This window comes from Callithrix jacchus, chromosome 7 (genome assembly GCF_049354715.1).
Source record: "Callithrix jacchus isolate 240 chromosome 7, calJac240_pri, whole genome shotgun sequence".
Lineage (NCBI taxonomy): Eukaryota > Metazoa > Chordata > Mammalia > Primates > Cebidae > Callithrix > Callithrix jacchus.
Genome location: NC_133508.1, coordinates 151,714,508 through 151,742,361, shown reverse-complemented (window position 1 = coordinate 151,742,361; position 27,854 = coordinate 151,714,508). Strand labels below are relative to the sequence as shown.

Sequence of the window (27,854 nt, the reverse complement as noted above, 5' to 3'; positions counted from 1 at the left end):
CTTCTGTTCCAGGTTTTTCTATTTTTTTATCTTTCAGCTTCAGTGTTTTTTTCCCTACTCACAGAAGTTTTTGTGTATATGATCTATGTATCTTTTCTTTTGAGGTTTCTCCTTGAGTAGTAAGCTTAGAAGAGCCTTCTCTTATTCGGTGTTATAAAATATTCACCTACATTTTCTCTTAGTACTTCCGTGATTTCGGTATTTTCGTATTTAATCTACCTAGAATTGGCTTTAGTGTAGAGGAAGAGATTTACATTTTTTTCAAGTATTTAGGCAGCTGTATCAACATCATATTTAATAATGCATCTGAGATGCCATCAGATTTTGTTTCCGTTGGGATTAAATATTCTTAAGCGAGGCATTCAAAAGCATTTTGAATTAGAATTGAATGAATCAAAACGTAAATACTAATGTCCATCTTTTTGTGTTAGTGAACTTTTTTTTGTTGAAAATGGTGGAATCAATGTGAGAAGCTGCCCAGTTACCAAGGATACTGCTACTAAAGCTGATCTTTGGATTTATGATCAAAGATCATAAGAGTTAAAGAAATATGCATACAGAGATTTTTTCTTTAAATCAAATAGTATAGCAGGACTTATAATTAAAAATCCTGCCCACTTTTCCTTCCCAGAAGCAAATACATTTTTTTTTGTTTAAATGGAGTCTGACTCTATTGCCCAGGCTGGAATGCAGTAACATGATCTCGCTTACTGCAGCCTCCACCTCCAGGGTTCAAGTGATTCTCCTGCCCCAGCCTCCTGAGTAGCTGGGGCTACAGGTGCCTGCCACCACGCCTGGCTAATTTTTGTATTTTTAGTAGAGTCGGGGTTTTACTGTGTTAGCCAGGAAGATCTCGATCTCCTGACCTTGTGATCTGCCCTCCTTGGCCTCCCAAAGTGCGGGGATTACAGACGTGAGCCACTGCGCCTGGCTGAAAATACATTTTTACTAGAGGCAAAACCCGTTAGTTTATAATGCTTTTAAAAAATCTTTGACAAGAGTTTTTTTTTTTTAATTAAAACTTTTAAAAAATCTTGTATATATAATAGTTGTATATATGTATGATGTACACGTTATGTTTTTATTTGTTTGAGACAGAACCTTGCTCTGTCACCCAGGGTGGAGTGTAGTGGCGCCATCTTGGCTCACTGTAACCTCTGCCTTCCATGGTTCAAGCGATTCTCCTGCCTCAGCCTCCCAAGTAGCTGGGATTATAGGCACCTGCCACCATGCCTGTCTAATTTTTGTATTTTTAGTGAAGACAGGGTTTCACCATGTTGGCCATGCAGGTCTTGAACTCCTGACTTCGTGATCTGCCTGCCTTGGCCTCCCAAAGTGCTGAGATTACAGGTGTGAGCCACTGCATTCGGCCCATGTGATGTTTTTATATAGGTTTTGATTTTTTGGTGTGAAAGCAGGTGTTTCTTTCTCTTACCTGTTTTCTGAATAGTTAGATCACTCCTTTGCTCTTTCTCCTCATTTCTTCTTTTGGTCAGCTGTCCCAGGACATTGCTGGGGTTAATTCATATTCTATTTTAAAATTATAATTAGGTCTTACATGACTTGTCAGTAAGTAGATTCTAAAATTTTATGGCTAATATGTTTGCTGCAGACCCAGCTAGTAAATTATTAATTCATATTCTAAGGTTTCAATGTTATGTCATCACTCAAAGGAAGAATATGCAAAAGCATCTTTCTTTCCTATATTTCACCTAGGTACTTAAACCTGTGTCACATTTTTAAAAAGTTTTACATTTGGTATTGTAACTTGTTTTAAAAAAAAGTCTTCTCTTTTTCCTGCAGTTTCTGATTGCCCTTTTTTTTTCTTGAGGTAGAAACATAAAAAAGTGTTCTGGCCGGGCGCGGTGGCTCAAGCCTGTAATCCCAGCACTTTGGGAGGCCGAGGCGGGTGGATCACGAGGTCAACAGATCGAGACCATCCTGGTCAACATGGTGAAACCCCGTCTCTACTAAAAATTACAAAAAATTAGCTGGGCACGGTGGCGCGTGCCTGTAATCCCAGCTACTCAGGAGGCTGAGGCAGGAGAATTGCCTGAACCCAGGAGGCGGAGGTTGCGGTGAGCCGAGACTGCGCCATTGCACTCCAGCCTGGGTAACAAAAGCGAAACTCCGTCTCAAAAAAAAAAAAAAAAAATAAGTGTTCTATTTTTCCCTGTAGTTTTTGATTACTCTTTTTTTTTTTGAGGTAGGAACATAAACTTTTCTTGACCATCCTAAGTATCTTCTATTCTCTTTATTGCTTCCCATCTTTTTATTTATTGCTTCTATTTTCTTTACTGCTTATAGGGTTAGAGTTAAGATACATTACTTTCTTCCAGAACCACACTGACTTTCTCATGCTTGACTATGACTTTCTTTTATAACATTTTTTTGAGGGCATTGGTGTTGGTAGTTACCTAGCATTCTGTCCTTTTATCATATCCTCATGTCTTTCTAGAATTTTTTTCATACTCTCTACTCTAACACATCAGTGTTTTACATGGGTATCACTTGAAACTCTGTGGTCTACTTGTAGAATATTAATTCCAGTTATCCACCTAGGACGCCCCATTTAATGCTTCTCCGCATTAACCTATGGTGGTTGTCTTCCTAGATTTATTTCCTTCCCTTGCTTAAGCACACTCTCAAGTAATAGTCTAAGAAAAGGAAGGTTCTGAGTTATTATATGTCTGAAAATTTCTTTTTCTGTTAATAAATATGATTAATAGTTTAGCTGAAGTCCAGAAGTTATATTGTCCCTTAGTATTTTTAGCAGTACTCTAATGTTTTCTGGCATTTATTATTATTTATGAGAAGTGCTGATGCTAGTGTAATTTTCGTTCTTTTGTAGGTAGCCTTTTTTTCCCCTTATCTGGAAGCTTATGGCATCCTCTATCATCAGCAGTCTGAAATTTCACAATGATATGTCTTGAGCCTTTCATTCTTATTTTTTAATTATATTTTTGTTGTTTAATAATCACCTTAAATTGAATGATTTATGTCTCCTTTCTGAATATTTGCTTAATGGCTTTGAATTAACTTTTCTTCTTTTTGAAACTACTATTGGGTGAATAGTTGATCTGCTGGTTTGATTGTCCTCATATTTTCTATTTTTGCTTTTGATTCTAAGACATTTACTGGACTTTTGTCTTCTAACCTTTCTTTGGTGGTTTTTTTTTCTTTTTCTTTTTCTTGAGACAGAGTCTTGCTGTTGTCTTCCTAGATTTATTTCCTTCTCTTGTTTAAGCACTGGAGTGCAGTGGTGTGATCGTGGCTCACTGCAACCTCCGCCTCCCGTGTTCAAGCCTCCCGTCTTCTGCCTCAGCTTCCCCAATAGCTGAGATTACAGGCGCATGCCACCATGCCTGGCTAATTTTTGTATTTTTAGTAGAGATGGGGTTTCACCATATTGGTCAGGCTGGTCTAAGACTCCTGACCTCATGATCCGCCCACCTTGGCCTCCCAAAGTGCTGGGATTTCTTCGGTGTTTTTAAATTTTAGCATTGTTCATTTTGGTTTTTCTCTGTCAGGCTGCTGTCATCTTCAGATAGCTGGTGATTCTTGGTTGACCTATTCATATTTTAGAATAAAGCACTGGGCTTATTGAGAGTTCTAATTATATTTTGCGAGTAGACAATTGTCAGTTGTCAACTTAGAATGAACAGGAATAGAAATGGACATTAAATGATATGTCCAGATTTTAGTGGATAATGTTCTATTTTTCTGTCAATTTTCATGTGTTTAGAGAATGTTCAGTTTTTCTGGCTGAAAGGTTATCAGGATGTTTTTGGCTATAAGCACAAAAATTTTGATACACACTTGTTCATAAAATGTCTATCTTATATATCAAGAAGTCCAGAGAAGTTGGTTCTAGGCACCATATGGTCAATGTGTCAGTGCTTTTATCAAGGGACCAGATTCTTTGCTTTTCTCTGTTCTAACATTGTCTTGGCCTAGGCTTTGCACTTAGACTAGCTCCCTTTATAGTTGCTAGATGGCTGAGGCAGTTCTAGATATCACATCTGAATCTGGCTATATCTAATAGAAGAAGAGAATATCTTTTTTTGTACTTCTTTCCTAGGAGTTAGGAAATTTCCCAGAAGTCTCTTCAGCAGATTTCCTTTCATGCTATTAGACAAAATCAGTTGAAGACTGTTCCTAAATCAGTGCTATCAGGGGAACTGAGCTTACCATAATTTACCAGGACTCAGCAACTAACTCTAGAACTTGTGAGTGAGGTCACATCAGGGCAGGATCAGATGCCTAATGGAAATCAGGGTTCTGTCAGGGAATTGAAGGGGAAGAGTAGATGCTGGGTAGGTAGCCTTAGTCTACTCCATGTGGGGCTAAATGCCTGTCTACATTTCTGTCTGCAGGGATGACGTTTTTAGTTGCAGAATTTCACTTTAATTCCCCTTTTCTCAGCCTTACTTCATTTCTGTTCATCATTATTATGCCTGACTTCTTTTTGGACTCAGGCTTTTCCAAGGTCTGTTGGGCAGGTCTGCTGCCTTTTTGGCTGCTGATCCCTTCTTGTGTATTCTATGCCTGTGGCTTTCTCTGCTCAGTTTTATTAGCCTCAGGTACTGTGATCATTTTCCATCTTGCAGAATTTTGTTGATACTGCTCATTCATTAATTCATTTCTTTTGTTGCTTCTTATTCACTATCATCTTTAAATTATATTTAGAAATTCTTGAGCACATAAAACAGAAAACAATATAATAAACTGCTGTGTGTTTCATATACAATCAACAGCTGTCAACTCATGACTAATTCTGTTTCATCTGTACTCTAATCCATTCTCCTGTCTAATCCCCACTTCCCCCATTATTAGTTTGAAGACTTTTACTTTCATTTTAATGTAGAAGGAGATCACATGGCTGCCTAGTTTGCAGTCTTGAATCAGAACTCCAGTCTCACTATAAAAGGGTCATTGCCTGATGCACATGGCAAGTTAGTACCCCAAAACACCAGATTACAGCAGAGAAAGTTTAATTGCAGGGCCACTAAAGGAGGAGATGGGAGGAAATCTCAAATCTGTCTGCCCGAGGAGTTTGGGGTAGGGTTTTTAAGGGTTTTGGAATGGGCTGATATGTGGAGATGTTCATTGGTCTGAGAGTACAAAGTGAAGTCATGGGACAAAGAGATGAATAAACTATTCTCATGCTGATTAGGTTTTTCTCTGGGGGTCTTTAAATTGGTTAGCAGCAGCGGTTTTGCCGGAATTCAGAGTCTGCTTAAGCCGTTCTTAACATCCGAGATTCTATCTTAAAAGCCTTATGATGCTAATGCTAGAAATCTTTTTTTAAAAAAAGTACATTTTGTTTTTTACAAAAACGTTTTCCCACTTCAAGAAATTAGGTCTGTAGGAACAGTGGGGATGCAAATGGTATCTATTGTACAGTTTTGAAAGCTATACAGTTTGTACAAATGCAACTAGTTTACAGTAAAACTACTCTTTTAGCCATTTTTGTTTTAATTTTACAACAGCAAATCTGATTTTGATGGCTTTTTAAGTTTTGTGGGTTACATTTTTTTAAAAAATTTGAAAAAACCCCACAAAAGTTCATTACTTGACCTTTAGTTATAAGAAAGTGGGTCTAAGTGCAGCCTGATTACCGCTTAATTCTAGCTGTATTTCTGCCCAGAATTTTGGTTAACTGTGTGAGGGTAGCTTCACTAGTAGCATATTTTAAGACTCTGAAATGAGATGATTGAGAGTAAAGTAGCCTTAAACTTCGACTTTTATTTTCTGTTGCCAGACAGAAACACTATATTTGAGTCTAGTCTATGAGAACATGTTGCCCTTATGTGTGGCAAAGAATACTGATACTTAGATATAGCTTCAGCTTTATTATGGCACACAGGGAGGGGAAGGTAATTACATTAAGCATTATAATATAGTGTGTTAGATGCTAATGATCATAATCTTTGAACTCTTCTCAGTCTTCATCTTATTTAAATTTAGCAGACTTTTTTGCTTTACTGCTCCTAATTATTTTATTTTTTTGGTCTCTTTCTTCCTTGCTTACTCTTTGTTTAACAACCAAATCAACTCTAGATCAATGAATGAAATAAAAAATCTCCAGTACCTACCTCGGACCAGTGAACCCCGCGAAGTCCTCTTTGAAGATAGGACTAGAGCTCATGCTGATCATGTAGGTCAGGGGTTTGACTGGCAGAGTACGGCTGCTGTTGGAGTTTTGAAAGCTGTACAGTTTGGTGAATGGTAAGTTAATGGGACTCAACTGCAAGTTTGGTTAATATTGTATAAGACAATGTGGACTAAAGGTTTAGGACCAGTTTTCAAATTGTGGTAAAATACACATAAAATTTGCCATCTTAACCATTTTTAAATGTCCAGTTGGTAGAATTAAGCATAATTACATTGTTATGAAACAGAGCTCCAGAAACTTTTCATCTCACAAAGCTGTAACTCTATACTCACTGAACAACAATTCCTTTTTTTTTTTGAGACAGAGTGTTGCTCTTGTGGTCCAGGCTGTAGTGCAATGGTGTGATCTCAGCTCACTGCAACCTCCACCTCTCAGGTTAAAGCAAATCTACTGCCTCAGCCTCTCGAGTACCTGGGATTATAGACATATGCCACCATGCGCAGCCAATTTTTTGTTTTTAATAGAGATGGGGTTTCTCTATGTTGGTCAGGCTGGTCTCGAACTCCCGACCTCAGGTGATCCACCCACCTCACCCTCCCAAAGTGCTGGTATTACAGGCATGAGCCACTACACCCAGGTAACAATTCCTCTTTTACTCTCAGCCCCAGGCTCTGGTAACCATCATTCTACTTTCTGTTTCTATGAATTTGACTACTTTACATACCTCATGTAGATGGAATCATATAGCATTTATCTTTTTGTGACTGGCTTATATCTCTTAGCATAATGTCCTCAAGGTTCATCCGTGTTGTAGCAAATATCATAATCTCCTTCCTTTTTTAGGCTGAATAATTCATTGTATGTGTATACCACATGTTGTTAATGAGTTTATCTATCAGTGGACACTTGGGTTGGTTCTACCTTTTGGCTTTTGTGAATAATGCTTGTGTGAACATGGGTGTATAAATATCTCTTTATGTCCCTGCTTTCATTTCTTTCGGGTATACACCCAGGAGTGAAGTTGCTGGATCATATGGTAGTTTTATTTGTAATGTTTTGAGAAACTGCCAGACTGTTTTCCGTAGTGGCTACACCATTTTACATTCTGTTGAGGCACAGTTTTAACAAAACTCAGGACACAGAGATACAAAGTGGTAAGAGGACTACAAAGGCAGCTAGTTTACAATAAAACTATTCTCTTTAGCCATTTTTGTTTTAATATTACAACAGCAAATCTGATTTTCTTGGCTTTTTACATTTTGTGGGTTTTCTTCAAATTTTAAAAAAATTGTATACCTAGTCCTTAGAAGCTATGCATCTATTTCTCTGCTAGTAGAAGCATTTAGAAGAATAAAAGAACTGAGATTTGTCATCACTTTTCATTGTGAGATGTTTGTCTCTAAAACTTACTTTTGTTAATCTTAGGAGTGATCAACCTCGCATAACCAAAGATGTGATTTGTTTTCATGCTGAGGATTTTACTGATGTTGTACAGAGACTTCAGTTAGACCTTCATGAACCTCCAGTTTCCCAGGTAATAACTTATTTTTTATGACCATTTGAGTGAGACACTGGAAATAAATATACCCATTTTATTTTGAAATTTATCTTATAGTTTGATATGTGTGATAGTGAATTTAATTGTATTACTATTAAAGATTGAGGTGGGGGTGGTGCTGAAAATCATTTAAACAGAGCTTCCTGAGCAGAATGCTTGAAATCCCTTTAATCTTTGGGATACCAGGTGGGCCTGGGATGGTTAGAGGGCCCAGGCTGCTCATTATGGCCATGTGCCATCTCACTTGTTAACCCCATTGCACCATGTCCCCTCAACTGCAAAAGGCTGAAAGACATACTAAATGAAAAGAGAACATGTTTCTGTTGCCCTTATGTGTGGCAAAGAATATTCATAACTTAGCTGTACTTTGAAATACTTTTTGTTTCTTTTGAGATGGATTCTGGCTCTGTTGCCCAGGCTGGAGTGCAGTGGCACAATCTTGGCTCACTGCAACCTCTGCCTCCTAGGTTCAAGTGGTTCTCCTCCCTCAGCCTCCCAAGTAGCTGGGACTATAGGCGCGCGTCGCCACGTTTGGCTGATTTTTGTATTTTTAGTAGAGACGGAGTTTCACCATATTGACCAGGCTGGTCTCGAACTCCTGACCTTGTGATCTGCCTGCCTCTGCCTCCCAAAGTACTGGGATTACAGGTTTGAGCCACCACCCCCAGGCTAAATGCTTTTTAAATGATTCCTTAGGCCATCCTGATTTTAACCTGTACTTTGTTACTAGAGAGGTAGTAAAATAGGAGGAAAAGAATTTCCCAAGCATTACAGAAATTTTTAGAAAGTTATTAGTATTGCCTAATTTTAATTTGATTGTTTTTATAACACATATTGTTTGTGTTTTCCTTTGCTGATTATTTTATCTAAATTATTACATACTTAAGGTCTCACATAACTTTTTTCTTTCTTCAGTGCGTACAGTGGGTAGATGAAGCTAAACTAAACCAAATGAGGCGGGAAGGCATTCGTTATGCTAGAATTCAGCTTTGCGACAATGATATCTACTTCATCCCTAGAAATGTCATTCATCAGTTTAAAACAGTTTCGGCAGTGTGCAGCCTAGCCTGGCATATAAGGCTTAAACAGTACCACCCTGTTGTGGAAGCCACTCAAAACACAGAAAGCAATGCTAACATGGACTGTGGTTTAACTGGAAAGCGAGAATTAGAAGTTGACTCCCAATGTGTGAGGATAAAAACTGAATCTGAAGAAACATGCACAGAGATGCAGCTGTTGACAACTACATCATCCTTCCCACCTGCATCAGAACTTAATCTACAGCAAGAGCAGAAGACTCAGCCTATTCCAGTTTTAAAAGTGGAAAGTAGACTGGACTCTGACCAGCAACACAATCTGCAAGAACATTCAACCACTTCTGTGTGATATGTACATATTCAAACACATTTTTTAACTTTTTTAAATTTTGATGTGAAGTTATAGTTTTATAACTGGCTTAAGTTAAGTTTTATTGGAGAAATCTTGCCTATAATTCTATAAAGAGAAATGACATTCCACAAATGTCAGGCATATCTTTTTTACACAGATTATGCAAAGTTAAGAGTTGTATCTTATCCCGTTAGTACAGTATGTAATAGTGGGTCTGCTGCTACTTTCTGTTTTAAGGTGTGAGGTAACAATTCAATCTCTTCTTCAAATCAAAATGAGAATTCTCTGGAATAACAGATTCATATTTGGTAAATTATTCACTTCCCTTAATTTTATCTTGCCTTGTCTTTTGCCATATTTGCTGTTTTTATGGATAAATCAGATTTATGGTTTAGTACCTATGTCTTCACGGCACAGGTTCAGTTTCTACAGTAAACATGGCATGAGTTTCAGGAAAGAATTCCTGCAACTGGTACATGGGCAAGTAAGTTATTTAGTTCTAACCACAAAGAACAAGTAGTTTCTAAGGAAAATTCAGTGGCTCTCTGGCTTCTTAACAAAAGAGAAAGCACAGCACTTTCTGATCCAAACTGTCTTTTTTTTGGTATCTGTTATTTAAAGCCCAGTGGATATTTCAATTAAAAAAAAATGTAAAGATGAATAGTCCTTGGTCATTCATTATCCATGGCTCATTAATCTCTTCTAGAATATATGCTAACTATGGAAGATATTTTGGGTAAAAGAGATAATGTTGACTTGATACTCTGTTGTTCTGCTTCCTGGCATCCTCACATTTTGTGGGGATAATTTTGCTTCCTAAAATGATCACAAATATCAAACTTAGAGAATGATAATAGTCTTTCTGATGAGGCTGCCATATTTTGAGCATCAATATTACGACGATAAACTATTCTTGTCACTTGGCATCAACCTCTTCATGATAAATATCTACTACTGAGACACTTCAGTTCACAATTTTAACTGGTGAATACCTGGGTTTATTTACTATTACTCTGTGTTGCTATTTTCTAAGAAAGAATACAACACTAGACTTCATCCTGCTGTTTTCAGGTAGCCTAATGATTAGTGCCTGAGTATTTACATTTTCTTTTCAAACAGGCACGGTTCACATTGCCAGTATGGTCCTAACTTTGTTATTTTAGAATGTTAACATGATTCACATTATACTTTCTCTTAGTTAATAATACAGTAGGCCTTTTGTTTATTAAAGGAAGAGTACTCCCCACACCTAAGACCAGATTCTTGTATCTCCCTGGTTACAGTGCAATTTGGAGATTTTTCTTTTCCTGGACGGTAAGATTTGAAATATTTACACTAACATAGGCAAAACAAACAAGATGCTGCTTTATTATGTCTGTCACCATGAAAACTTAGCTGCATCTTTTGAAATACCGATATGAATTTTCTCGAAAATATTCTGAAATAGGTTAAATCTTATATAAATATTACTTTGTGCAATATTGTTGTGTAGTTAAATGCATATTAGCAAAGTATAGAGGTCACTGTGTAAACCGATAGAAAAGTAACCATCAGCAAATACTGCAGTGATTAGTTAGAATCTGTATTATTCCTTATATATATGTATATGTATGTATTCTCTGTTACAAAGGATGAAGACAAATAGGGATACATTTCAATGTAAACCATTTATGAATTGGAAGTGATGTTGGCTTTAGTTATCTTTGTAAATAAGGTAATTAGAATGGTATGAAAGGTAATGTGATTATTGCAGGGGTGTTTTTAAATCTTGGGTATAAATTCTAGGGTAAATTCCAGTTTATCAAGACTAGTTTTTATGGGACCTGCCTTTGAGGGTGTTTTTTGTTATTTTGTTAGGGAGGGGGTTAATCACAAAGTGTGTGGGTTTGGGTTATTTCTTGTTTTTTATTTTTCTGTCCAGAAGAGCTTTACCAGGCTGTGCAAAGTAAAATTCTTCTCAGGCAACATTTGCTTTTAAAAATAATCATGAAGAGCAAGGTTGTTAAAGCAAAAATTTTTTTAAAAATTTTTTCTTGTCTTCCAAGATCCGATTTCCCCGTCTCCTACTTGCCATCCAGCAGATGCCATCTGTCATCCAAGCTGGTCATTGCTAATAAACAAGGAGACTGTCTCCTGACAGCCAGCACTGTGTATTATCACTCAGGAACCAGCGGATCTGCAAAGACCTACAATCAAAAGCAAATCCCCATTTTCCTTTTATAAAACATTCTACCCTCACCTCCAATATAAACACATTAAAAGAGTACAATAAAAATGTTTAAAATCATATACTAATAAAGTCATTGTATGTTAGAATTGCAATAGAATGGAGAGAAACATTTAGCTAGTAACGTGTCTGAAAACTGAATGTCCTGTGTGAGTATTAGATTTTAATAGCATGCTTTAAAGACTGATGAATATAAAAGCAGAACTTTTGCGTTTTTTACTGCTTTCAAACCTGTATCCTAGTTTAGTGATACAAATGATCGCAATTTTTCGAAATCATTAAATTATTTGGTTTGGTGGAGTGAGGCATGGAGCAATCTGGCGTCTTCTGATTTCTTAAAGTAGTGATGGCAGTAAAGTTGTAGCTGAAACTGAAGCTCATCGTCCTTTTTGGTATGTTCTCCGTTGTGCCAGCTCTTGAGATTACTTGCACAATGTGGCTATAAGTTCTAATATTTTGTGGAGCAGAGGGGTGTTTTTAAAATGTGCTTATGGAAAGGACCCGATAAATGAATATTCCTAACTTAAGTAGAGTAATTTTATGGTATCCATTAAAAAAGATAAAAGTCTTCCCCTTGCCCCAGAAGTAATTCTCTATACCAAGATATGCTAGGAGTAGGATGTTGATTCAAAGGGGTAACCCAAATTCATAAAGCAATAATAAAAACCTACATATTATGTTCCTTCCTCCAAAGTTTTAACTCCTTAAAATTAATTCCTAGGTTTAATTGTACTTTTTAATTTGCTTATTCAGTACTTAGAATTTGTTTAACTGCTACTTTTATTATTTTTTAGTGAAAGACTTTTGAAAAGTGCCCTTTCCCCTTAAGAGACAGTTGGAATACCAGTTGACTAATATTACAAGCTCTTGTAGGGGGAAAAGGAGCTTATTAAAGTTCTTTACTAAACTTTGGGAAAAGATGTCTTGCATCAGTCTTACTAGGCATAAAAGTCACACTTAATGACTGGAAAAAACTTGCTTATTGCCTTTCCCTATATAAGTATTATTGTCTAGAATGAAAGCTAATATAGGAACAAGACTCTCAAATCCATAAAAACCCTTAGTGAATATATTCTTAATCATTAATATTAGCCCATTATATTTTCATCTGTATTTGCCATAAAAAATTTATTTGCATTTATGCCTTTAGGATAATTTTGTATCTTTCTAATCTGTTTTATCATTACTACAGGTTTTTAAAAAAAGAAACTTTCACTAGCTAGCACATGCCAGAGGTTCACCTCTGTGCTAAGTCGTTTTTCAAACAGGTTGTAGCTGTATTTATTGGCCACGCAAGTAGAGGAAATGCACAGTACAAATGTTTTTCTTTAGCACGTAAGGGACCTATCCTTGTCTTGAAAGTTTGTTGCTTTAAAAGCAAGTATCTCTCCATAAATATTATGGCCTTCCATTTTCTTCATACATTTTTTAGGATCCACTTGTGCATGTAGTTGAGACCACTGTCTCTTAAAATATAGCACTTTTCAATTCTCTCTAAAGAAATACTTATGTACTACTATCACATGTTGTAAATTTTCATGTAATAGTGTTTTCTGTGACTAAACTCCATTTTGATTGGCAGCTAAGACTTTTTTTCCTGTGGCTTTTATTTATCTAAGAGGTCTTTGCATATAGATGAAATGTATATTTGCCTGGCGGACTATTTTTGTTGTGTGGCCTTAGTTTGTTTATTGACATTAACGAGTGTTTTAAAAGGTTTTTAATGAATAGTCTTAAATCTAAATTTGTGTGAATAATCCTTTTAACTCAGTGCTTTTTTGTAGCTGTCCAAGTGTGTTAAATTGTTAAGCTATTTCTTTGTAAAATAGGACAATGGAATGCATAGTTTTTGTTTTTTTTTTTTTTTCCTGTAAAGTATTTTTTTAATAAACAAAGTCTGATTTGTCCTTTACTGGTGTTTCATCTCAAAATGCATAGCATATGTGAGTTCTAAATACCTGGAACCTGTTTTTAGAGGACAAACCCTTCACTTTCTGTATCCCCTACCACTTAAAAAATTTTAGAAAATCTTAGACTTTTCTTTCCTAAAGATGTCTGGGGAAAATTCCATCCATATTGAGGTGCAATTAGTTTGGAGGAAGAAGAAAAATACCTGGCATTTGTTGTAGTTATGCCTCTTATTGCTTAAATTGGCTTGTTTCTACTTAAAAGAGGACAGTCTTAACTTTTTATTCTGGTGATGTGGATTTTCTTAAACGTGCATTGAGTACTAGTGAAGATGGTCTACAGACTTTTATGTCATTGATGTATTAATGCAACACAACAGAACGTATTTCTTTCCTCATCAGTTTTTGTGTGAACTTCTCTTTAATTGAAGTACCTGTCCCAAGCACTGGTAGCCTTTGGTTCTGATTATGAAAGGAAAATAAAGGGACTTAATATTTTTTAACTTCCATGGGCCAGGCAGTTTATATGAGGGTATTTCATTTTAATCCCTACATCCTTAAGAAAGTAACTATCTCCGTAATACAGGTGAGAAAACAGGCTTGTTAGGTTGAATAAATTGCTTAAGATCACAGACTATTGGTTGGGAGCAAGGATTCACATAGCTTGTTCGCTGATTGCCTTAGGAAGCATTGAACAGTTTCCAACAGGGCACCTGAAAATGGTTTGCTACTTAACACTACTCTCTAATACTACTTACCTGACTCAGTTCCTTCACACACTCCCCTCTAAATCTTGTGTGCCAAACGATGAAATAAAGTTCTTTTGCTATTAATGTAATTGAGGTTAAATATTTATATGTGCAAAATTCGAAGTTTTTGTCATTTTTTTTTTCTAGTTGGCCATTTGTGGTGAAACCCCACAGAATTGTCGTCTTTAGCACTAAGGAAAAGAAAAGCTGTCAAGGAACAAAAGCAGAAGGAAACCACTGCCAATGTGTGCAATATAAAAATATGTCAGGGTGAAATAGTTTTTTATGTATTTGAGGCAGGTCTCTGTTGCCTAGGCTGAAGTGCTGTGGTGCAATCTTAGCTCACCATAGCCTTGAACTCGTGGACTCAGATGATCCTCCCTTAATCTTATCAAGTAGTTGGGCCTACAGGTGCGTGCCACCACCTTTGGCTAATTTGGCTTTTTTTTTTTTTTTTTGAGACAGAGTCTCTGTCGCCCAGTGTGGAGTGCAGTGGCGCGATCTCGGCTCACTGCAACCTGCGCCTCCTGGGTTCAAGCGATTCTCCTGCCTCTGCCTCCTGAGTAGCTGGGACTACAGGCGCACATCACCATGCCCGGCTAATTTTTGTATTTTTAGTAGAGTCCGGGGTTTCACCGTGTTGGCCAGGATGGTCTCGATTTCTTGACTTCGTGGTCTGCCCACCTTGGCCTCCCAAAGTGCTGGGATTACAGGTGTGAGCCACTGCGCCCGGCCCTAATTTTTTTTCCCCCAAAGAGACGGGGTCTGGCCTTGTTGCCCAGGCTGGTCTCAAACTGGGCTCAAGCGACATTTCCGCCTAGGCCTCCCAAAGCGCTGGGATTGCAGGCGTCACGCCCAGCCTGGGTGAAATAATTTGTACAACTTAATCCTGTGGTAGTTATTTTAGCTTAGTCTATTTACCTCATCGGTGAAATGGGATAACTTCCACCTGGTACACACTCAATAGATAAGAAATAACGCCTGTAAAACATTGAGTACCGCGCCTCTTAGGCTTTCTTAAGTGGAAGCTCTCATCTGTCATTAGCTTTCCTTAACTCAGATGCTACACGCTGTGGGCCAGCAAGAACACAAGAACAAGACTTCGGCCCGGCGCGGTGGCTCACGCCTGTAATCCCAGCACTTTGGGAGGCCGAGGCGGGTGGATCACGAGGTCAAGAGATCAAGACCATCCTGGTCAACAAGGTGAAACCCCGTCTCTACTAAAAATACAAAAAATTAGCTGGGCACGGTGGTGCGTGCCTGTAATCCCAGCTACTCAGGAGGCTGAGGCAGGAGAATTGCCTGAACCCAGGAAGCGGAGGTTGCAGTGAGCCGAGATCGCGCCATTGCACTCCAGCCTGGGTAACGAGAGCAAAACTCCGTCTCAAAAAAAAAAAAAAAAAAAGAACATGCCTTCAAATAAGGGGAGAATGGCTGTTAGGGGACAGTGTTCCATTAATCACACACACACACACACACACAGAAAGCCGCCTAAAAATCCTTTAAATGTATCCTTAAATATTCAGTTTAGGGCTCCACCTCTCCTTTCTCCTGACCTATGGGCCCTAATTAACCAGCTCCTGCTGTTACCTTCCTTCACCCAGTAGAAAAAAGCGGTGACTGCCCAAGCCTGGTTCCTCCTTTTCCACTACCTTTGAGCACCAGAAAGCTGCAGACCAAGAGCTGCAGAGGGGCAGGAGAAGAGGGAGTCACTAGGCCGAAGCCTGGCACCTTCCTCTCAGGGCAGGGAAAATTCACGCAAACGTTGGGAACCTAAGGGCGAGGCTCGTGCCGGGCCCCGGCCAACTGGGGAAGAGACTAAGCCGGGAAACACGAAGATGAATGCTACGAAGACTGGAGCCGGGAGCTACTGGACTATCAGGACCGCCTTTCTGAGGAAGTGACTGAGCTCAAGCTGAGGCCTGAAGGGTGACCTGAGGGAGCTGCTCTGGGCCACTGGTCGCCGCGCGGCCCCCAGGGCCTGGGACGCGGAGCCCGGACCGAAGCTGGGCGGGAAGGCCCGAGCCAGGGGCGGAGCCACCTCGGTAGCTAGAGCCGGAAAGCGGAAGCCGAAGGCTGTTGCCTGGTGGTCGGCCGAGCGGCTCTCGCCCGGCTCTCAGGAGGCTGAGTCACGGCAGCCCGGCCCGGAGAAGACCAGCGCCGCCGCCGCCGCCTCCCGGGCTCCCAGGCCCTTGCACCTGTCTTTTCCAGCTGGGCACAAAGCCTTTTGCTGTGGCCGTGGCGACTGGCGGCCTAGCGAAGACCTCCTTCACTTTTAATCCCGCTCATTTTCCAGTTCATTCTCTGCTTATTTTCTGGTCAGCTTGTGACCCTGTGGGTCGGGCTCGGACAGGCGATCGATTTGCCGCCGTCAGGGCGCTGGGCGGCCGGCTGCCTTCGCGGTCTCCATGGTAACGGCCCCGCTGGCGTCTCCGCCAACTGGGGAAGATGCGGCCTGCCGGGCCCGCCGCCTCGCCCCCGACCTCACGGTGGGACCCCGGCCACTGAGGACGAAGGTCCTGGGCGCCGGCTCGCAGGGCAGCGGGCACCAGGTGAGAGCCAGACGCCGGGGAGCGAAGGAGGCGGGTGCCGGGCGATTCCAGCAGCCGCCCTGCCCCTGCCCCGCACCCACGAACACGTTCGCCCGAAATATTGCAGAGGTTTCTCCGGTCGCCGCTGCGCCAGTTTTTTTGTTTGTTGTGTTTTCCCTGGCAAAGAGCCGGTGAAAGAGACAGACAGCAGCTCATGGAGAGGCGGAGAGAAGCGGTTTTCTACCCAAATTGGGAGAGTAACCTTCAGCAGCTGGATTCACCGACTGGTTTTCCTTCATTTTCAGTGAAATCCCATTCTCTGGCTGGAGACACAGATGGCCTCAAATGAGAGAGATGCTATATCGTGGTACCAAAAGAAGGTAATACCTGTATGTGTGTGTGTGTATATATATACTTATTTATTTGTCAAGCATTCTTCCTGCAAAAAGCTCACACAAAGAATATAATGTTACTTTCCCCTGAGTTTGGTAGTACCAGGTGTTCATGTAAACTTAAACATAAATGAAAAAAAAAAAAAAAGTACAAGGTCATTATGTCTTTTAAACCCGGTTCTGGGTCCCAGAATAAGGTTTTCACGCCACCTCCCTTCTCCAGGCTACGTACACAAATGCCACCGCAATGCTTTAAAAGTTTGCTTCTGATCAAACTGCTTAAAAAAAAAAAATAAATAAAACCTTTATCTGCACAGCTCAGATTGATACTATCAACTATCTTATTGAGCTGTTCTTATCTTTTTATTCCTCTCTAGTTTTTCTATTGCTGTTTTCCTTAAGAAGTGGAATTTATTTATTTTTTTAATTTTTATTTTTGTGATGGAGTTTTGCTCTTGTTGCCCAGGCTGGAGGGCAATGGCTCGACCTCTGCTCACTGCAACTTCCGTCTCCTGGGTTCAAGCAGTTCTTCTGGCTCAGCCTCCGGAATAGCTGGGATCACAGGTGCCTGCCACCACGCTTGGCTAATATTTTGTAATTTTAGTAGAAACAGGTTTTCACCATGTGGGCCAGGCTGGTCTCAATCTCCTGACCTTAGGTGATCCGCCCGGCCAGGAAGTGGAAGATAATATTTCATTGAGATATTTTGGTCATTGCTTTTGAACTTACTTTTAGGTCCAGCTATTTTAGATTTTTGAAGGAAACAGTCCTTGGAAATACTAATTCTAACTCTGAGAAAAACATTTTCCACATAGCATATTGATAATAGGCTCATGACTTTTGCGGGGCTTAACTTAATAATGTAAGGATTTCCTTTGCATCATTTATATAGACTTCTCCCCCTTTCAGATTGGAGCATACGATCAGCAGATATGGGAAAAGTCAATTGAACAGACTCAGATTAAGGTAAATTGGTTTCTTTGATTCTATCTGTTTCACTGCGTTAATGTGAAGAGTGGAATTGCACTTACCTGGTAAACTCTGCACTCATCTGCCAGTATGCCATTCTTTAATCCTTGAAGATTATAAGAAAAACAGTGCAAGCATAATGAGAAATGACACTTGATTTTTGGCCTCACTGTCAGGAAAACAGGAGTGAGTTGGTCTATGATGTGTTAGAGAGCAAATGTTCCATATAAATAGGGCTGGCTTGCTTAGCTCTGGCCGGCTTTTACCATATAGCAGTGCAGTATTGCCAGAGTTTCAGATTTTTCAAAAGAAGCTGGAAATACACATTTTTATATGAAATACATTGTGCATTTTATGTCGGATTTTTAAGAGACTCTTCCTTCTCTTTTTCCTTCTCCTCTGCCAGCCAATAAAATCCATTTGTGGCCTGAATCCCTCCTATGGTCCCTGGTTTTTTTCAATCACTGGTTTAGAGTATGGTTTTAAGTTTATCAGGTTCTTAAACTTTTTTCTACACAGCTCTTAGAACTGAGAGGATTCTTATTTTATACTAAGTTACCAAAACATGATATGTAATTCAGAATGAGTTGATTAACTTATAATAGGGAAGGAGACGGTTAAATAATCTTCTGATATTCCAAAGTCAGAGTTGTGGGGTTAAGCCATTTGGGGATGCGGGTACAAATTTGTCATGGAATGGTTGCTTGGTAACCAAATGTAATTGGATAGTCTTGAAATGTGGAAAAGCCTAAAGACCCATTCTTGGCTCTCAGAAGAGGGTATCTCTCTGCTGACTGTAATACTTACTTAGATCTTATGGATTCAGGGCCTCACTTCTTGGAAAGGGCTGATAAATACCAGCAGATTCTTGTTTTTGGACTCTTAAAAAGACTTGCTTCAGACCCTTCATTAATACTTAAAAAAAAAAAACTGGGTGAATAGAACTTAATATTATCTGTTTTGTTAAATAGGCCAATCAAGTAGAAGGCTACTTGAATGACAAGTAGCTAACTTTTCACATTATATGCTCCTTGATTGTTTATATTAATGGGAGATGGGGTTAGGATGAATAAGTCCCCGGATTTTATTTTGTAACTCTCTAAATCCTGTCCTGTTTTTTTTTTTTTTGAGTTGCTAAACATCGTTAATAGTAAAGTGAAATTTGATATTGTTTTGTGATCTCTAGTCTTGTGATCTAACCTTCTTCCCCTAGCCAGTTTAAAGATTTCCTTCACTCTTATTTCCATACGTTCTTTTTAGGGCGCCATATCATAGTTATTTGTTAACCTGTGCATGTTCATAGGCCTCGAGGGCAGGAAGCGTGTTTGTATTCCACTCTTGGAACATCTTGATTCATATTAGGACCTCTGTCTGTTGCTATATTTAATTGAACCTTATCCATCATGCATATTTTTACTCATTCTTTCATAGGGTAATCTCCCTAACCATGCCTTAATGTATGCTTTTAAATTTAGCAGCAGTGGAAAGAATGATATTTAAAATAAACATTTACCAGGCTTTCAGTGTGTTAGTAGAAAGCTGAAAAAAGAATTACTGAGCTGATGTGCAACACATGTACTAGGTGCTGAGAATACAGGGAAAAAGATAGATGTGATTGTTGCCTCCCATCACTATCAATAAGACTGTGATCATGGCTTTCACAGTCCTACTGATAGTGATGGGAGAAAAGCCAAGATATCTTGTTAATATGCTCAAGTCTTAAACAATGACCAAAGCATAGCATGCAAAAAAATTTAATGCTAAATTTAAAAGTACATTAACACATAAACAATTTTTTGAAAACAAATAAAGCAAAAAGAAAAATTTTTAAATAAAAATATTAATATATCACAGTACTGTTATGCAATTAAAATGATGCAAAACTCGGATTCAGAATTATAAAAGACATACATTTTAAAGATCTTGGATTATGAAAAATGGTATGAACTCTTCCATAAGCATTTATTGAGCTACAGGGTTTAAGGCATTTTGTTAGGTGCTGAGCACAAGAGGAAAAGTATTAACGAACAGAAGTATAAGACTTGTTTAAGGGAAGAGCAAGTAGCCCAGTATGACTGGAGAATAAGCTACATAGATGGAGTGCTAGGCTGTAAATTTGTTTGGAGATTACTTGACTGCTTGACTAAGAACTTAAGATACTATTCTGTGGAAAATTGAAAGGTTTTAATGGTTTTTGAGTAGAGGAGTCACATCCTATCTTTGTTTTTGAAAGGCAGAAAAAATATAGACATTATAGTAAAATCTGTGGAATATTTCCAGAGTAGCACTTATTATTCTCAATGTCTATATTAACAAAAAATATCTAGTTTGACTAGGAATGTTTACAATGTATCATATTAATATTAAAGTATCTAGAGAAAGAAAATAGTGATCCATCATAGTAAAATAGGGAAAGAAATGCCAAAAATACAATGAAAGCATCCAATACATATTTATTTAGCAAATATTTGTTGACTGCTTACCTGCTATGTGTAGCTGTGCCTACATAATGATGAGTAAAAACATTCAATACTTTTTTTTTTTTTAGGCAGGGTCTGGCTCTGTTACCTGGGCTGGAGTGCAGTGGCACAAACATGGCTCACTGCAGCCTCAACCTGCTGGGCTCAAGTGGTTCTCCCACCTTAGCCTCCTCAGTAACTGGGACCACAGGCATGCACCAACAGGTTTGGCTAATTTTTAAATTTTTTGTAGAGGCAGGGTCTTGTCATGTTGTCCAGGCTGGTCTCAAATTCCTGAGCTCAAGCAGCGCTTCCACCTTGGCCTCCTAAAGTGCTGGGATTATAGGCATGAGTCACTCTGCCCAGCTGTATTCAATATTTTTATTTTCATGGAATTTATGATGAAGTAGGTGAGAATAATAAAAATAATCCTTCTAATAAATACAAATTACTTTGTGGCAAATACTAAGAAGAGGGCTATTTGCAAGGTACTACACTTATAAATAAATGAGCCTAGTTGCTGGGCAAGGTGGCTCATTTCTGTAATCCTAGTACTTTGGGAGGCTAATGTGGGAGGATCGCTTGAGCCCAGGGGTTTGACACTAGCCTGAGAAACATAGGGAGATTCTGTCTTGACAAAAAATAAAAATAAAAACTAGCTCACCATGATGGCATCTGCCTATGGTTCCAGCTACTCAGGAGGCTGAGGTGAGAAGATTGCTTAAGCCCAGAGGTCAAGGTGACAGACCCTGCCTCAAAAAAAAAAAAAAAAAAAAAAAAAAAAAAAGTCCTGGCCTGGTGGCTCATGCCTGTAATCAATCCTAGCATTTGGGAGGGCCGAGGCAGGCAGATTGCTTGAGGTTGGGAGTTCAAGACCAGCCTGGGCAACCTGGTGAAACTCCTTCTCTGCTAAAAATACGAAACTTAGCTGGGCATGGTGGCACTCACCTGTAGTCCCACCTACTCAGGAGGCTGAGGCAGGATAATCTCTTGAGCGTGGAAGGCAGAGGTTACAGTGAGTGAGATCACGTTAACCTAGTTAAGAAGATCAGATAAGCTTTCACTAAGGAACTGAAGCTTAAAATGAGATCTGAAGCATGAGTAGAAGTTAATTAGGTAAAGAACAAATATACTAATTCTACACAAACTTCTTCCTAAAATAGAGAAGGAAATATACTTCTCAGCTCATTCTATGAGACTAGTATTACTCCGATACCTAAGCCAGATAAAGACATCATAAGAAAATTCATTGTGAATGTATGTGTGAAAATCTTTAACAATATATTAACAAAACCAATTCAACAACACATAAAGTGGTTTATCTACTGTGATCAAGTGGGAGTTATCCCAGGAATGCATTAATTTGAAAACAAAGTAATATGCCATATTAATAGGATAAAGGACAATCATATGATCTTTTCAGTAAATACAGAAAGAGCATTTGATAAAATTCAATGCCCATAAACTATAAACTAGAAATAGAAGGGAACTTCCTTAACTTATTAAAGGTTGTCTAGGAAAAACCTACAACAAACATCACACTTAATGGTTAAAGACTGAATGTTTTCCCCTAATATCAGGAACAATGCAAGGACATCTGCTCTTACCATTTTTATTTAACACTGAATTGGGAGTCCTAGCCAGGGTAATAAGCAAAGGAAAAGAGATGAAAGGCATTGAGATGAAAAGGAATATAAAAATGCCTTTACTCATGACGACATAATCCCATATTTAGAAAATCCTAAGTATATAAAAAAATTATAGTAACAAATGAATGTGGCAAAGTATTCAAATACAAGATCAGTATACAAAAATTAGTTGTATTTCTATATACCAACAATGAGTAGCTAAAAATACAGTTAAAACAATTTTATTCATAATTGCATCAAAGAAAATAAAACATTTGGGAATGCTACATAGAAAGTGTAAGACCCATCCATACATGGAAAACTATGAAACATTGCTTAGAGAAATTCAAGAAAGTCTAAATAAATGGAATAACATTTTATCTTTATCATCTGGAAGATTCAATATTGTTAAAATGTCAGTTTTCTAAAAATATATATATTCAATGTAATCCCTTCAAAATTCCAGCAGACTTTTGGTTTTGGTAGAGATTGATGAGCTAATTCTCAAATATATGTATATAATATAAAGGATGTTGAATATTTAAAACAAAAAGAGTAGAGTTGGAAGATTGACATTATGACATCTCTAATTACATCTGTTAGAATAAAATTAAAAAGACGGATGATACCAAGTGTTGGCAAGGTGATGGAGGAAGCACAACTCTTCTACGCTGCTGGTGGGCATGGAAAATGGAAAATAGTTTGGTAGTTTCTTAAAATGTTAAATATATACTTCTCACATGACCCAGCATTTCCACGTCTAGGGTATGTACCTAAATTTAGGGTATCTACTATATTTAACATTTTCTATCCAAGAGAAATGGAAACATAAATACATGCAAATGTTCATAGTAGCACTATTCTTTTTTTTTTTTTTGAGACGGAGTTTCGCTCTTGTTACCCAGGCTGGAGTGCAATGGCGGGATCTTGGCTCACTGCAACCTCTGCCTCCTGGGTTCAGGCAATTCTCCTGCCTCAGCTTCCTGAGTAGCTGGGATTACAGGCATGCGCCACCATGCCCAGCTAATTTTTTGTATTTTTAGTAGAGACGGGGTTTCACCATGTTGACCAGGATGGTCTCAATCTCTTGACCTCGTGATCCACCCGCTTTGGCTTCCCAAAGTGCTGGGATTACAGGCGTGAAGCACTATTTTAATAGCCAGAAATAGGAAAGATCCACGTCCATCAACTGTTGAATCAACTGGTATAAACAAATGTGTTATATAATGAAATACAATTCAGCAATAAAAACTGTTAATATGTACTACATCATGGATGAATATAAAAAATGTTGTGCTAAGTAAAAGGAGCCAGACACAAAAGACAACATATGGTGTGATTCTGTTTAGAAAAAAAGGAAAAATCATAAAGTATTTCACAAAAAACATAAATGTATACATATTCACAATGAAAATTGTTTTCTAAATTTTTAAAAAATACTTTATATTTTGTAGAGACAGGTTCTCACCATGTTGTCCAGGCTGGTCTTGAACTCCTCCTACCCTGGCCTACCAAAGGGCTGGGTTACAGATGTAAGTCACCACACCCAGCCCTAAAATGTTTTAATTGAGAGAATATATTAAATCTAATGTATAACATTATTTTCAATGATGAAGCTTAACTTAGTCCTCCAAAATAAGCCTAAAATAAGCATGTAGAATATCCCCTTTTATGAGTCCTTATCATACTGTTTGAGATACATTTGCTAAGATGAGGAAAACATTCTAATATTAATATTTTCTTTTTTGTATATTTAAAAAAATTAATATTAGAATAAACAAAAATCACTGAAGATAGCATGGTTTTGTACTTAGAGAATAAAAAAGGCACAGAGACTCCTTCAGCTGTATTTATAATGTTTTATTTCTTAAGCAGGATGGTGGCTATCTGATAGATGAAACTTCTCATTAAAAATGACAGTTTGAGGCCAGGCATGGTGGCTCACACCTATATCCAGCACTCTGGGAAGCTGAGGTTTTTGCTTGAGGCCAGGAGTTTGGGGCGAGCCTGGGTAACATAGCTCTACAAAAAAATAAAATTAAAAAACTTAGCTGGGTGTAGTCACATGTGCCTGTAGTCCCAGATACTTGGGAAGCTGAGGTGGGGGGATCGCCTGAGCCCAGGAGTTTGAGGCTGTGGTATACTATGATTGTGCCACTGCACTCCAGCCTGGGTGACAGATCAAGACCCTGTCCTGAAAAAAGTAAAATAAAATAAAACAATAGTTTAAATACATGCATGAGTCTCTTCTGAAACCTCATTAAAATAACAAGAAGTAAGAAAAAAACATGTCAGCCTGCAAGGACTAAAAGAATGGAAGAAGAGACTACAGTAAATGAGAGCTATCAGTACAATTTTGAAGGCTGGAAAATGAAGAAAATAAAAATCTAAATGTCTGTAATAGGAAAGCTAATAGGAAACAAGTAAAACCCCTGTGATTAACTTCTGAAAGACTCAGGAGTTGGACGTATCGGGTATATCTGTAGGAGTGAGGTAGAACTAAAGTCAGGATTGTTTGAGCATGTGTAAAGGGATAATGGACCTACCCCAGGTCTTCCTCATTCCATGTAGCCACATAGTTACCCTTATCTTCCTCTGACAGAAGACCGGATTGAAGTTTGCTCTCTGGAGAAACTGAGCCAGAGAAGTTCTGGATTCTGGAAGACCAGAAAGAAATCAGAGTCTGGTGAGATGCTGCACTAATGGGATTAAGTGAAAGTCTGGTGCTCAGGTTTATAATCTGCAAACAGAAGACTGGAATTTCTTTTCGTCGAAACTGACTAACCAAAGAGAACCTAAGGATACTGAAAAGTGAAATGGCTGACCACCCCTCTGTAGTGAGGCCCACTATTCAAAATCCTTTGCCCGTTGCACACCGAACTTAATTATAAATGGATAATTAAAGATCATCAAATATTTAGGACCTAAAGAAAAGAGAAAAGAAGCAATGCAGGAATCATAAGAACAAACATAATCACTACCTTTGAGGAACTGGATACTATAAAAAGACTGTGATGTCTTCAGGAGATCTATTGTATAACATTGGTGACTGTAGTTAATAACAGTATGTTGTATTTTTGAAAAATGCTAAGATGGATATTAGGTATTCTCACCACACAAATAATAACCATGCCAGGTAATACATGTATTGATTCACTGGATTTAGTCATTCTACAATGTATATCTACTTCAGAATATGTTGTACACACTGAATACATAGAGTTTCATCTGTCAACTTAAAAATTAAAAAAGAATGATCAGAAAATAGACTATAGATGAGAAAGTAAGAAGACTAGAAACTAAAAATAATCAGAATAAATTCAATGGCGGCTGGGTACAGTGTCTCATGCCTGTCTGTAATCCCAGCACTTTGGGAGGCTGAGGTGGATTGCTTGAGCCCAAGGACTCAATATTGGACTGGGCAACATGGTGAAACCCTGCCTCTATAAAAAATACAAAAAATTAGCTGGGCTTGGTGTTGCACGCCTGTAGTCCCAGCTACTCGAGGTGGGAGATCATCTGAGCCTGGGAAGTTGAGGCTGCAGTGAGCCATGATTGTGCCACTGCGCTCCAGCCTGGGTGACAGAGTGGGACCCTGTCTCAAAAATAAATAAATAAATAAAAATAAGTGGAAAAGTTAGAAGATAAAGCTGAGGCCATTTCCCAGAAAGTAGTATAGAAGAACAACAAAAAAGAAAACAGCAAAGTGAATGCAGTTCATGCAGGAAATGTAACATCCAACTGATAGATGCTCCAGAAAAAGGGAATACATGTAGAGGAAGAAATATCTAATAACTAATTCAAATAAAATTTCCCCAGAAACGCAGTGCTGTATATGTATTTCCAGATTAAAAGGATCTTTTGGTTGGGCATGGTGGCTCACACTTGTAATCCTAGCACTTTGGGAAGCTGAGGTAAGAGGATCTCATGAACCCAGGAGTTTGAGATCAGCCTGAGCAACAAAGTGAGATCTCATCTCTACAATAAAATTGAAAAAATCAGCCAGGTGTGGTGGTGTGTGCCTGTAGTCACAGCTACCCAGAAGGCTGAGGTGGAAGGATCCTTTCAACTTGGGAGTTCAAGGCTGCAGAGATCCGTGAATGCAACAGTGCATTCCAGCCTGGGCAACAAGTGAGACTGTCTCAAAAGAAAAAGGGGAAAAAAGAATCTTTTGAGTCATCAGCACTAAAAAACATTATCATGAAATTTCAGAACATTTAGAATTAGAGCTTGGGTTAAGCATAGAGTAGAGTGAAGGATCAAAACAGACCATATAGACAAAAATTGGGAGTCAGAGATACTGCCCCTTAGCAGCAACTTCTAGCTCATTTGGAAGCTAAGAGATAATGGACTATTCAGTGGAAGGTGAAAGACAGTGGCACACGAGAGCAAGTAATTTTCAACCTAAAGTTTTATGCCCAGCCTAATTATTAATCAAGTACAGAGGCACCACTGATATATTTTGAACTTCAAGTCTTAAAATTCATATCCCATACTCCCTCAGAAAGCTGGGGGAGAACATGTACTGTATTATAATCCATGAATAAGCCAGAAAGGAATTCATAGTATCAGAAAACAGGATAGCCAACACAGAGAGAAGTAAAAGGAATTCCAGGGTAATTGCTAATGTCTCAGGATGATAGCTTATATCTGACCTAGAAAACAACCAGTCCAGAATGGAATATGAGAACAGAAAATTGGTATAGACATCTTGGAAGAGGAAAAATAAGCTGATACATGTTGTGTATGAGCATAGTAGAAGCAGATATGTAACAGAGGGAGTTTGAAAGTGAATTAGTAATAGATGCATAGAAGATTAAGTGAATGAAAAAAAGGCAATTACAGTTTTAGGACAAGCAAAAAATTTACTAGAGGAAAATATAATAGCTCACTACTTGGCTTAGCTGTGAACAGTATTATAACCCTCTGAACACTGATTTAACAAAAATTTGTGATAAAGTTCTATTGGGGGAAAAATTATAGTTCAGAAGGGCATGTGTGTTTGGTGATGTTATAATCATTACTAGTGTGCAGTATGTATCTTGCATTATTTTAAACAACACACACAAACTTAATTGATCCTCACAATAATCTTATGAGGTATGTGCTGTTATCATCCCTTTTTTATAGGAGAAGAAATTGAGGCAGAGAAAGGCTAAATAAGAAAGTTATTTCCTCATCTTCAACAGTAAGAAAGAATGGATAACATCTGAAATTGATAAAAGCATTGTAAATGTTTTGTTTTAGAAGTAAAGAGAAAAGAAATAGCTAGGATGTATGAATCAAGGGTAAGGAAGGGTGAGACTGGAAGGTTTTTTGTTAGCCTTGTAATGTGAGTATTGTTTTAATACAAATAAAGATTTAATTTTTAAAACATTTTTCTTCCAAAACCAAATATAATGAAGTTACCTGAGTAATAGGATATACATGTATCTACTTATAAGATAGGTAGAATAGGTATATGAGTATTTAGGTATATTGGCTATACCAATATGCTTTATTTATACCAGTGGCAAAAACAACAAATTTCATTAGCATTTAGGCAAGAACTTTAGAATCAGATGGACTTAACTGTATATTATAGTAATTTTCCTAATTACTCACTACCTGTAATTATTCTTCCCTATAAGGAGATTATATGGCTGTACTTACTGTCATGTGACTTGCAGTGCCTTCTTATAAGAGGAGAATTCTTCCTGGCCCCACAGACTTCCACCTTGGTCACGGGATTTGCTTGGCCAGTGGAATGTGAGCTGAATGTGACCTCCCCTCCCATGACCCCAATACTTTTCCTTTTCTTACCTTTCTTCAGTGAATTGCTAAAGTAGTAAAGTCAGGGTTTAGAGTTCTTCACCTTCACACTAATCTCACGTTTTCAGTTACCAGTACTTCTGGATTATACTTGCTAAATATCTTTTGAATATGAG

At 38.3% G+C, this 27,854-nt stretch overlaps 2 protein-coding genes across 26 annotated transcripts in view; both read left to right on the top strand.

Moving 5' to 3' along the window:
- Nucleotides 1-13,204, top strand: part of RSBN1 (round spermatid basic protein 1) — a 59,734-nt gene extending 46,530 nt beyond the window's left edge. The window contains exons 5-8 of one of the 2 annotated variants that reach the window (XM_078332801.1): nucleotides 6,064-6,231; nucleotides 7,544-7,652; nucleotides 8,592-9,065; nucleotides 11,111-11,352. In XM_078332801.1, coding sequence (XP_078188927.1) covers nucleotides 6,064-6,231; nucleotides 7,544-7,652; nucleotides 8,592-9,062 — 748 coding nt within the window. In that variant the 3' untranslated portion in view covers nucleotides 9,063-9,065; nucleotides 11,111-11,352. Of the gene's footprint in view, nucleotides 1-6,063; nucleotides 6,232-7,543; nucleotides 7,653-8,591 lie in introns of both variants that reach the window. The other variant, XM_002751255.7, reaches the window with a different exon arrangement.
- A 2,822-nt stretch (nucleotides 13,205-16,026) lies between these two features.
- The window catches only part of PHTF1 (putative homeodomain transcription factor 1), a 62,983-nt gene continuing 51,155 nt past the window's right edge, over nucleotides 16,027-27,854 (top strand). For 8 of the 24 annotated variants that reach the window (XM_078332799.1, XM_078332793.1, XM_009001915.5 and 5 more), the window contains exons 1-3: nucleotides 16,027-16,500; nucleotides 16,785-16,859; nucleotides 17,781-17,837. Coding sequence is in view for 10 of the 24 variants with exons in the window: in XM_078332793.1 (XP_078188919.1) it covers nucleotides 16,815-16,859; nucleotides 17,781-17,837 (102 nt within the window). In the remaining 14 variants the exon portion in view is untranslated. Of the gene's footprint in view, nucleotides 16,860-17,780; nucleotides 17,838-20,388; nucleotides 20,525-24,529; nucleotides 25,064-27,854 lie in introns of all 24 variants that reach the window. The other 16 variants (XM_035252500.3, XM_078332787.1, XM_078332797.1 and 13 more) reach the window with 7 other exon arrangements.